The 12,665-nt window shown below is 43.6% G+C and overlaps 1 protein-coding gene across 3 annotated transcripts in view; it reads right to left on the bottom strand.

Annotated features, from left to right (window-relative positions):
- The window catches only part of TGFB2 (transforming growth factor beta 2), a 77,298-nt gene extending 73,164 nt beyond the window's left edge, over positions 1-4,134 (bottom strand). Inside the window, exon 1 of one of the 3 annotated variants that reach the window (XM_033099566.1) lies at positions 2,501-4,134. In XM_033099566.1, coding sequence (XP_032955457.1) covers positions 2,501-2,846 — 346 coding nt within the window. In that variant the 5' untranslated portion in view covers positions 2,847-4,134. The remainder of the gene's footprint in view (positions 1-2,500) is intronic. The other 2 variants (XM_033099564.1, XM_033099565.1) reach the window with 2 other exon arrangements.
- Positions 4,135-12,665: the final 8,531 nt, after the last annotated feature.

Below are 12,665 nucleotides of genomic sequence, written 5' to 3'. Positions count from 1 at the left end.
CATGCCTTCATTTCTGAGGCTTATGCCCCTCGCCGGATTCACTACAAGAAATGCCGGGCATACTCCCTCCCCACTGCCACTGTAAAGTCCGCAAGAAGGAAAGTGGGTGTAGAAGCCAGTGCTGTACTTTCTAATTTGCACTTTAAAAATACGGCAGGGTGATTTTTCTCTTTTCTTCCTTTTATTTATTTGTATCTGGGGGGAAGGATTTCCTATATCCCAGTATAACTAGAAAGTGCTGGAAAAATCAGTTAACCTACGTTCTATCAAAGTATCCACAGTCCTTGCACAGTGGGATCAACTCTGCTATTGCTATGGCTTTCTGCTCCTGCTAAACATCCATACCCAATACAGTCTTGAAGAAGCCTGTATTCTTTGCATGAACACTGATGTATATATTTTTTATATTGGACTTATTAGAAGTTTTCATTTATTTGGAGGTGGGATGGGGAAGAGAAGCCACACACTGATCTTAGGTGCCGTCCTCTGAAATCCTAACACGCTGAGCATGTTTCCAGCTTGGTAATGGCCATGAACCTGGGTTTGATCATCTCAGCCCTTTAGACTAAAATATGCTTGAAAGAACAAAGAATGAATGCCTTCTTTGGTAACTTGCTCTCTCCCTAGCTACCTAATGATGAAACCAGACCTCCTGTCTGTTCAAAAGTTCTGGCCATTCACTAGCTCTTTTGCAGGTAAACACTAAAGGGGTGACTTGTTCGGTTCCCCCGTAACACACTTGCCTGTCTACTCAAATACCAGTAGAATAGTTTGCACTTGCTAGAGAAAGCAAACTGACTCAACCCCACTTGGTCTCAATGGTTTTGTAATGACAATGAACTTTCTTGCCTAATATATCCTTGGCTCCACCCCAGGTAAAAAGCTTTACTTCCCGCAGGGAATAACCAGGGTGGAGTGTATTTATCACCACTGTGGTAGTCGGTGCTATAATTACAATAATAAAAGCATCTTGCTTGCCAGGATCTCCTGCATCTGCTCTGCTCTTGAACTTGAAGAGGAGAAGCTGCAGCAAAAGGTAGCTAGGAAGACCGGGGTCAGCTACTACCTGGGCTGACATGCTGAGACCATGAAGTAGGAGACATGGCAAGCCACACAGCTGCAACTTGCAGAACTAAAAATAAGTATTAAAAAAGAAAAGCTCTACCCTACAATTAGAACCTGTAGGATAAAATTATCGAGATGGCCATGTTATCTATTTAGGCAAGACAGAGACTCTGTGAAAGCAGTGAGCAAGTATATAAGGCATGGAAAGGGGAGGAGAGATAGGGGCGACCAATGAAAAGTTTACAACTTGGGGTTTGGACTCGCAAATGTTGAAGCTTTTTTTTCTTCCTCTTCCTGGTATTTAACCCTCGCAGGTATCACTGGATGCTTCTTTCTTTCTTTCTTTTTTTTTTTTTTAAGAACTTGGAAAGAATTCTAAGCTAACTGTCCTCTTCCATCCCTCCCCCTACCCAGCTCCTCAATAAATCATTTCACTCCTTTCGCTGCTGTATGCCAACTGGTTTTGAGGACACTGCCCTCGGAGAAGCCAGTTTTGTTTTTGTTTTTTGTTTGTGTGTTTGTTTGTTTGGTTTTGTTTGTTTTGTTTTTAATCGGCTGTCTTCTACTCTGTGGTTTAGGAATGCACGGAAGCAACTGCAGGATCACAGGGCTCAAGGGGGAAAAAGATAAACGCAGGAGAAAAATGATCTGCTGCACCGGCCAGTTTAAGAAGGCAGGTTTGAGTGAATTCTGAAAAATAACGTGAACTCAAACCCCTTTACACATCGTCAGAAACGAAGTTGTCCTTTCCACCAGTCCAGGTGGAATCAAAAGAGGACGTGGTTACAAGAGCTGGCCTCTGGGGAATGTAAACACCCATCTGTGGCAATAGGTTCAAGAATTGGGGGTCTGGAGGTAGGTTTTTCTAGGGGTCTCTCCAAATCGGGTTGTCTTGGCGATGCTGACATTTTTCGGGGAGTTCAAGACAATAGAGAAGGCTGGGGGAACCAGCTGATAGGTCGGCCCGGCAAGGGGCGCCTTCCGGAGAGGCTAGTTTTGAGCCACTTTTTTTAACCCTTCGTGCACCAGCTGGGCTGGGTCCACGCCAATCCGGGCCGAGAAAACAATCCCAGCAAGATTTCCCAGTTGAATTCAGACCCAGGGAGCGCCTCTCCTGTGACAGAGAAGGGCTGACTTCTAGCTGGTGGCCGATCAAAGAATTTCAGGCGATTGAAAAACGAGAATAACGCCTTAGAAAGGACAGAGGAGTTGGGGGGAAGGGAGAAATGGAGAAAATACAGTGGAAAGGCAACGTTTTCAAGCCTAATGTTCTCAAGCACACAAGTGGAAAGGAGGTGGGTGGGACGAGGGACAGGAGAAGGGAAAGAGGGAGCGGGGACGCGGAGAGGGAAGGGCGGTCCCTGGAGTGGTGGCCGTTTGGAGAGCCTAGGGCAGCGCTAAGCCTGGGGGAATGGAAGCATAAAACAGTACTTACTTTCCGAGGGGTAGAAGGGCGGCATGTCTATCTTGTAAACCTCCTTGGCGTAATACTCCTCGTCGCTCCGCTCGCGTTCGCAGGCGGCCGCCCTCCGGCTGGCCTTCTCCTTGAGCAAATCCCTGGTGCTGTTGTAGATGGAAATCACCTCCGGTGGGACGTCCTCGGGTTCGGGGTAGTCTTCTGGGGGGCTGGTGAGCTTCAGCTTGCTCAGGATCTGCCCGCGGATTGCCTCGATCCTCTTGCGCATGAACTGGTCCATATCGAGCGTGCTGCAGGTAGACAGGCAGAGCGCGGCGGTGACCAGATGCAGGAGCAGAAAAGCGCTCAGCACACAGTAGTGCATTTTTTTTTTTTTAAGATGGAAAAAGTTTAAAAAAAAAATTGTAAAAAAAAAACCAAAAAAACAACAGTACAAAAAAAAAAAAAGAAAGAAATCAACCACTCTCAAAGTACAAATCAGGTAGTTTGGTTTTTTGTTTTTGGTTGTTTTTTTTTTAATGTGAAACTTTTTGCAAACAATAGAGTCAATGTCCAATAGAAAAAGGTATCTTGCTCGAATTCCTTTAAAAAGAAAATGCCAGTAGTTCCCAAAGTGGAAATATTGAATACACGATGGGCAGGGGGAACCCTCACTTGGGGGAGTAAGAAAAAGGTTTCTTGGAGCGACGAGATGAGGGGGAAAAGAGACGAGTGGCTATTAAGCAGAAATAAATTTAAGAGGAGGAAACTGAGTTCAGTGTGTCAGTTTCGGGTGCGGAGTGGCGGATCTGAACTCGGCTCCTCCGGCCAAAAGGGAAGAGATGAAAAGGTCCCGGGGCTGGCAGCTGGCGGGCGGACGGGAGGGGCGCCGGGAGCGCAGCGAGGGGGCCGCGCGGCTGTAATTTATATGTTTAAAGCAGGAGCGGCGGGGCCCTGCGGTCCACTGCGGCGCTGAGAGCAGGAGCAGCCGCAGCTGGGGAGCGGAGGAGCGCACACGTGTGTGAGTGTGTGAGTGTGTGCGCGCGTGTGCGCGCGCTGGGGGCGAGCCCGGCGCGCCGCGGGGAGGCGGCTGCGCTGCGCTCGGCGCTCGGGACGCGCTCGGCTCCGGCGGCGAGGATCCTGCTCCGGGAGCCGCGCGCGGTGGCCTGCACCCCGGCCGGAGCGCGCCGACCCGCCCGGTTACTCCACGTTGCTGCCGCCGTCGCTGGCCAACGCGTCCAGCCTCCAGCTCCCTCCTTCTCCTGCTCCTCCTTCTGCTCTCGCTCCAAACGCCAACCCGGCAACAGACGACCGGCGGCCGCCGCCGTGGCTTTCACCCCCTGGGACCGCTGGCGGGGGAGTTTTATTCCTAAGGGGGATGCGAAGGGCTTTCCTTGGACTCCTACCCTTTTCCCACCTCTCCTGGTCTCTCCCCCACTTAGACTCTCTCGCTTGGGGTAGGTCGGCACTTGGCGCTCTGAAATAGACCCTCTTTCTTTCTCCCTTCTGCAGCCAGGCAGCCCCTCGGCTTGATTCCGAATGGCTCCCTAGACCGTTATACTAGGTTGTCCATCCCTTTCCCCAGCCCTTCACTGGCGCTCTGGCTCTTCTCTCCTCTCTCTCTCTCTCTCTCTCTCTCTCTCTCTCTCTCTCTCTCTCTCTCTCTCTCTCTCTCTCTCTCTCTCGCTGGGAGCTTCCGGAGCTCCCCTCGGAGCGAACCTTCTGCTGCCAGCAGATAACATCACGATCTTGCCTGGGAGGAGAGATTTATAAGTTCCCTCTGAACCACGTGTTTGCCTTCAACAAAGTGACGTGCTGGGATTAGAGTCAGAAGTCCTCTCGTTTACTTAGACCACGAGCTCGCCCTGAACCGTTAAGGGGGTGTGGAGATGAGAACGGCTGTGGGGAAGGAGGGGCCGGTGGAGTGTGGCCCTGACAACAGTGATTTACGGTATTTACTTTATATAGTCGTTTTGGACCCTCTGTTGAAGGACAAGCTATCAAGCCTCCCGTTCTGATTTAGTGGGGCTCACTCACAGCCTCCCCAATTGAATCACTTGCTCTAGAATAGAAGTCTCCCTTCCAGTATTGTGTACACACACACACACACACACACACGCACACACACGCATCAGTGTACTGTGGGCCAGCCCAGCCTTGAAACAGGCCTTCCCCTCTAAGAGTCACCTCCTATCTTTTTAGTGGATTCATTTTCTGCTATGCTAGTGCCTCTTTCCTAAAGCTTATTATAGTTGGTTGTTTTCACTCTAGTCCTTCATTTGAATGTGAACTGCTCAAAATAGAGCTCCATCTTTTTAACCTAGAAAAGAAACATTATTTGTTTGTTTTACTGTTTGAATGAATGGATTATCTTCTTAATTTGCTGCCTAAGCCATTTCTTGATACGGCTTTCTCTTCCCTTTCTTCCCCAGCTACCCATTGGCCACCAGCTTCATTTTTTCCATAGCATACATCCAGGAAGCTGGAATTTTAAGTGTTCGATGTCTACTGGTATACATTACACATAACTTGATATTTTCTTTTTCAACCTAGTCCAAATTAGATGAATAGAAGAATAATTCTTGGCACTGTTCACTTTTCCTTCTTTTATTTTACCTCCAGTTACTCAAAGTGAACTTTCCCACTGGATCATAACTGGCCATACAGAGTAGACAGATTATTTAAACTGGAAACTCTGCTGAGTTTCCCCCCAAATTCAAAGCCTCTATTTGACTATTCCTTTTATTATAGAAAGGTCATGGGAACTTTCTCTAACTTTTGGAATTTACACTTCACGTGTCTATAGGACCCATATGATTAGTCAACAGAGGATTGAATAGTTATAACAACAGCTAACAGTTATTACACTTAGTGAGAGAGACAGATATATGTGGTCATTCGCTCAATAAAGGAGGTATTATTATTATTATCATCACAATGTCTATTTTGCAGAGGAGGAGACACATCATGTAGGTTAAGTACCTTGTTCAAGACTATAGGAAGTAGTAGAGCTGGATTTAGCAGTCAGGGTGCCCTCTCTATGTTCCCACCCACTATGGCACACTGATATCAAAATATGTCTGACAAAGAGGGATTCTGTGGTGAAGTAAGTTTGGGAGATACTGGGTCCTCTATTACAGAACCACAGTCCCCATCATCACGTTAAAGGCTCTGAAAATTTTGCAGAAAAACTCAGCATATTCCAAACTCCCTTGAACACAGAATTTTTCCCCCCTATTAATACACTTCAGAAAACTCTGGAATAAAGGCACTGTTCCAACTCACTTCTGAATAATTCTGAAAATTGTGCGTAAATCAGCACCGGCAGGTTCCTTTCCTTGAGGCCAGTTTCAAATCGAAGCAACTGGAAAGGCGTTCGACAAGGGCTACCACTCCAATAGCCAAAGCGGAACTCAGGAGGAGGGAGTGTGGGGCTAGGAGATGCGTGAAGTTTTTACCCCTCTGAGTTCGGTTTTGAGAAATGCAATAATCCAGGTATACACAGAAGGGCAAGGTGAATATTCTCACAGCTGGGGCAATGACAGAACATAGAGCAGGAGCTGCAAATGGGAGCCACTGAGTGACGATGCCACTTTGGGGGTATGGCTGGTTATCTGAGCCACCCTGGGCTACTGAGGATGTAGGTTCAGCCTCCCCTCAAACCAGGGAGCCTACCTTCGAGGCACAGACACAAACACACCTGAGCTTAAGTGGATTCAGTTAGAGTGGACAGAGCCACCAAAGTCCATCTACGTCCCTTCTAGAAAAACAACTTAGGCCATAAATTCTTCTGACAATTAACCCCCCTCCCAACATAAACACACACCCTTTTGTCCGTGCTACTTAGTTTGTTGAACACTCAGTGCTTCCTTTTCAACCCCTTAGACTCCCAGACCTATTCATAAGGTCCTTTTTTAAGTTTCCCAAAGCCCAGGAAGGCAGGACAGGGGAGTGGTTAGTGAAATCTGCTGGTGTGTGTGTGCCCCTCTCTACAGCTCAGGTGAGCAATCCTTTGAGGATATAACAGGTAAGACTGTAAGAGCTGTCTCCTTGGCAACCATAAAAGGATACTTGCTTAAATAACTCTTTTGGAGTCTTTTCATCTTGGTGTTCAAGAAGTAAACATTCACTGCATTTGTTGAGATCTTAGTATGTGCTAGGGACTTCATACAGTCTTCATGGTAAAAGGCTTTTTACCGTGTTTCCCCGAAAATAAGACCTAGCCAGTCCATCAGCTCTAATGCGTCTTTTGGAGCAAAAAGTAATGTAAGATCCGGTATTATTATATTATATTATATCATATCATATATCATCATATCATATCATATATTATATATTATAAAGACCTGGTCTTCTATTTTAGTAAAATAAGACCGGGTCTTATATTAATTTTTGCTCCAAAAAATGCCTTGGAGCTGATGGTCCGGCTAGGTCTTATTTTCGGGGAAACACGGTAATCTAGATAGACCATCTTCAGCAGGCAGGGGACCATATTGGTTAAAAGGGCAGGCTCCAGAGGCAAGGTTTCTTGGTTCCAGTTTCTGTCACTTTCTGGCTTTGTGATCCTGCCCAAGTTACTCAGACACACTGTGCTCGTTTCTCCATCTATGAAATGGGGATAACATAGTACCAACGATGAAAGATTATGGTGAGGATGAAATTACACAAGGGTCAGAAAGCACTTCTCACACAGCCTGGCGCCGAGTATATGCTCATTACATATTACCTACCATTTTCTTATCCTCTCATTCCTTCATTTTTGTTGGAGGATGTATAATATTATAGAACACATGTGGCCTCCACTCTTCTTCAGATATAAATAGAATAGAAAAGCCAAGGAAAATGCCAGTAAGAATTTGCTTCATGGTTATACCTCCAAGTAGTTTCTATAAGTACATGGTCCTTAACTTCCTTTACCCTTATGGTATTTTGGAAAAAAAATTATGGCATTTTGACCCCAGGAATTGTAGGAAGAAAGGAGAAGAAAATACAGTTTTGGTGACTAGAACTCTAAATGACTATCAAAGTCAAGTTATGTCCAAATTCCAGATTAAAGTCTCATTATTTAACACCCCAAAATGGAATTCTTTGTTTTCCAGATCAGAGAGGTAGAGGGTGCAGCTGTTTCGACCACTGGCCCCTCTTTGCTCATTAATGGGTCTATTCATTTAAGTGATGGGGAATTCCTGCAAAGGGCTAAACAAATGTTTGCTATCAAAACAACTGTTCATCCCTGTCCTAGACCCCTCTGGATCACAGGCAAGAGTTAATGATCTAACAGGTCCTTCCTGATTCTGATGCAAGCATAACTTTGTTTATAACAATTTTGCAAGTATTCCCCAGTACTTTCAAACATTAAGAACCAGGAGGTGGGGATAAAGAAATATATGAACCTACTGTACTTTGATTACATCGTACTCTACATAGTGACACTTGATAAATGCAACATAACTCTTTAATGTGAAAATACCCCCAAAAGCCTTTAAGGTTCTCACTTCTAAGTTTATGTTTGATACCACAACTCAAAAACAGTATTTGGTCTATACCAATTTTTGTCTCATGTTCTATGTTCATTTCTCTAGAGAAATAAGTTTCTGCTCTCAGAACAAGGAAGTAGAAAGGTTAGTGACTTTTCCAAGAAAAGTGATCCAATTGTTATTTTCGTTCTGTATCTATCTGTTAACCTAAGAAAGAAGTGATAAGGAGAAAGCAGGGGACGATGGGCAGGGAGAGGGGCTTAAGGAGAAGATCAGAGGTGGTAAAAGATAAAGGGACCAACTAGAGAGACGGGACAAGAAAAAGCAGAGGTATCAGTAGGTTTTGAGGTTTTCGAGATATACTCCTCACGCTTTAATGAAACACTGTGGGAACATTTATCTGGCCCTCTGGCGTTGTGATTAGCTGATGGATTATTGCTTTGGGCTTTTGGGCCTTGATGTCTCTATAGGTCTCTACACTTCAGCTCTGTGAGTTCCAAAAGGAGGAAGACTTTCTCTATGAGGCAATCTCTCAGTGACCTGGGCTTTGTCAGCCCCAGGGCTACTGAAATCAGCTGCAGCCGCTGGTTTCTTGCCCCTGGTGAAACCCATCCACTCAAATCACATTAGTGACTGATATAAATAAACAGCATTTAGTGACTGATAATAAATGAACGTTATGGGGACAGCTGTCACACAGTATAATATGGATACATGCTTTATAACACACTAATGTTTATAAGAAGAAGCCAGCAGCAGAATTTTCCTTAGTTTTGTATTCGACACTCACCCTTACAGAATCTCTACTCCTATGTCACTTAGCTGGCCACCCCATGAATCCACAGACACACTTCACAAAGCAAGAAGCCGGAATTAGGTTGATGGGGAGAAAGAAGTGTGCACATAGTAAAAATAAAAATAAAATTGAGGAAGGAAAAGACAGGGTAAATGATAAGAAAAACATGATAATGTTCTCACAATTGAGAAGGACAACGTGAAGCGGAAGATTTATTTTTACGACAAAGCCTTTAAATGAATTTATTTGTCTGTCATCATTTCAGTGGACTTCATAAAGTACGTAAAATTCCGAATGTGCAAATCTCCATTAGCAAAGTTATCAATCTATATTTCAAACAACCTTTCCTTTCAGCTGCCTCAATTATTCCGCAATTTTTAAAAAATGATAACAAAATAAAAACTAACAAGCAACAGTAACTACACATAAAATGAAACCCTGGAGGCAGTTTTTCATGTTAGAAAGAAACACTAATAAATAAGTATTTAAAAAAGCAAAGTGTAAGTATACTTTAATAAACATTTTTAAAAGCAAAGCTACATGAATAGTTCTGATTTGTAAACCTGGAGACTTATGGCTGCAGACTTTCCTTGATGTTCGTTTCAAGTCTTAGGAAAGAAAGTTCTTATAACTGGGTTGATGGTATAATTACCACGCATACCTGGGCACTTTTAAGAGTGAAGGGGATACCATTCATGAACACCTCAAGACAAAAGGGGTGAACAAGTACTGTCCCTCAGAGTCACTCAGTGTAAAATGAAGCCACTTTAAAATTGGAATCTGTAAAATACATCAGATTTTCACCTTTTCTTGGTTACAACAGTGATATATTTTCCAAGCCTTTCTCTTCTTTGCCTATGCTGCAGATTCTAATAATCACTCTCAGAGCTCTAATTTAAAAATGCTTACTTGTACAATTCCAGCATTTATATAAACATACACCACCCCAAAACAGAAGCCCCTAAAAGATGCTCCATCAAGATTCTTTTGAGCTCTATGAAAGCCAATTTGCCACATGGAAAGAAAGGATAAAGATAATAATGACTGGGGATTAAGAAGCATTTCATGTAGCCAAATTCACTCTTAAATTTTGGAAAATGAACAATCGATAAAGAATCTAAAAAGTGAGAATGAATTCTGTCCCCTTCCTATTTCAGTGAACAGAAAAAAAAGAACAGAATGTTTTCTATTTGCCATTTGGTGCTTATGGGTCACCCAATATTGACTTTCTCCACGTTGATCTTTCCTATTTAATATACAATAAAAGCTGCACAAAACCAGGGACACCTGGAAAGTTAACTTCAGCTGCCTGAAAGGTTGTGTTTCCTGTTAACTTGAAAATTTTTGTGATCAGCATCCCTACAAGTTCTGGTTTCATTTTAGATTATGTTCATTATATCGATGTGTCCTTTTAAGTACAAAGGCAATTATCTTTACAGTTGCTATCCAATGGCAAGCAATGTGCTATAAACCAAAGAAATACATCTCCAAATAGGTATGTGCTATGACCTAAAGAGACGTCAGCGATACACACAAATTATTTTGGCTGCGTGATTATTAGAGATGTTTCTGGCTTTTGTTGAGCAGATCCGTGATGTTCATTAAGGTCACTAAACAACAAACTATTATAAGGTCAGTCTGCTCCTCTGGCCAATTGCAACAAATCTGATCAATGCTGTGGTTGTACTAATTGTTCAGAAACTAGCTTCTCATCTGGACGTGGGGGGAAAAATGGTATCAATCCGTTAGTGCAATGACAGCCTAAATCCTGCCACCTAGAGGACAGCAGTGGTATGTCTCACCACTTCCTATTTGGAGAAAACCAACATGCTCAGTTTTCTCCAGCTTATTCAACAATCATGCAACGCCATTTTGCTTCTATAAGACCGGCTCTTATATTAATTTTTGTTCCAAAAGACGTATTAGAGCTGATGGTCCGGCTACGTCTTATTTTCGGGGAAACACGGTACGATCTGCTAGACTTTCAACTTTTGTGGGGGGGATTCAATCTAGAAAAGGAACATTTACAATTACATGGATCAGAAATGAAGGACAAACCTATTAACCACCTAATAGTCTAAATGCATAAAAGAGAACATTTCCTGAGCTCCTCAGACATTCTGCATACTGTTCAAACCCTTGCAATATGAACAAATGTATCCCTGTCTGATTTCCATGCTAGCTTCAAAAAGTTTAAGAAATTTGGGCAAGGACACAGCTCACACAGAGGCCAAACTGAACTCTGAACTCAGTTCTGATTCCAAAATTATGCCTTCTGTCATCTAACAATACTATTTCCGAAAATGGTTGATGTAAAATAATTTCACAGAGTTCTCCTAAGGACCCAAATATGGCAATCTTGTATGATGCAATCTAGTGATTCCCAAGGTTCCTTCCACTTGTAGAGACGGATAATATCACCTTGAACCTTTTGGACTATGAGCTTTTATATTTATAATACACTTCAGAGAGCCCAGTGTTATTGTACAAAGACAAATATTATGTAGAAACAGCCCTGATGTTATGCTTGGTACTCTTCAGTATTTAGGATAACTGCTGTGTCTGGCTGCCTCGCTGATGTTTGCAGAGCTGATGTCAAACCATTGTTTATGTCCATTCAGTGGGAGGGAACACATTTTTACCTAAGATTGAAGTCTGGATCTACAGGCGCAAAGAAGCAACTGTCTAGTAGCCCGAGGGTGAATCAACAGCTGCAACACCCCCCACGCTTGAGGACACAGCTCTCAGCTGTCTCTACATTTGAGCCCCAGTTGGTCCTGACCCCACACAAATTTGGTGTTCTCGCTTTGATGTTTATGAACCGATTGCATTAAAAATGCAGGATAATGATTCAGGGGTTAGAGAAACTGTTATTTATACAAATGTGGTTAACACCTCATCATTTTAAGCTGGCTGTGCTAATCATGCTCATTGTTTTTTTGTTTTGTTTTTCCCCAAATCTGCAACCTACATTTGGTCTGGCAGGATGCCGAGTGTGTGCTGGAATAGAGACTTGAGCTGCTGGACAACTCTGAGGCCTGCACGGACGGCACCTCTTCGGGAAACCTCCTAAATAAGTGGGCTCACCGGTGTTAAGTCCAAAGCATGGGAGTTACGTTACAATTCATTACAACTCTTAGCATTTTCTTCAACGTCAGTCGCTATTCTAAGTCTCTCAGCACCTATCTGAAACACCATTCCACTTCCAAATCTATTGATTAATATGTTGAATCAAGTTTCAGAAAAGCTCCCCCAGTGAGCAACTTCACTGGGTCTACCTTTGCTGCAAGAGTCAGTGAGAGTTGTCTATCCAGCTGGCCAAAATTCAGAGTCCTGTTTTCTTGGGGAAGGAATGAGAGAGCTTTTTGTAGGCACGGAGTAGTTCTCTCTCCCGTTTCCAAAATTTGTTCCTGCCAGTTCACCTCAAATAGTCTTCGGACTCAGAATATGTGCAGGGCTCAACACTCTCTCTCCCCATCACTAACACGCCGAGTGGAGACAAATACCCGTCACACTGACGGACCCTAATCCTAACAGATGAATTTAAGGGAAGCACAGAGCAAATTCCCCCCAAGGTAGTGTTCCCAGTGAAAAGGAAGTGAACGTATCAATACAGGAGCGAGCAGGTACCCTCCTCACAATTCTAGACAAGCTTCATTATTCTATGAAGAATTATTCTGCGAATGCACAACGGAGCTTTTTAACAGTTTATCTGTTAACAAATATTTTTTAAGTCATGGTAGTTCACCGATTTATTTCAGGTTATCACTTCATCCAAATGGCCCCACGATTCAAATCACAGTGAGAACCGACTGTAGTAATTTAACTTAAAAAAGACAGAGGAGATTCAACGTTTTGGTCTTTACAGGAGTAAAAGTATGCCTTATTTTGCCATAAGGAGCAGCGTCACTCAGATACTTCTAGCACAGTT

The sequence above is a fragment of the Rhinolophus ferrumequinum genome, chromosome 27 (assembly GCF_004115265.2).
Source record: "Rhinolophus ferrumequinum isolate MPI-CBG mRhiFer1 chromosome 27, mRhiFer1_v1.p, whole genome shotgun sequence".
NCBI lineage: Eukaryota > Metazoa > Chordata > Mammalia > Chiroptera > Rhinolophidae > Rhinolophus > Rhinolophus ferrumequinum.
The sequence above is the reverse complement of the archived record's forward strand: the minus strand, read 5'-3'. Positions and strand labels throughout refer to the sequence as shown.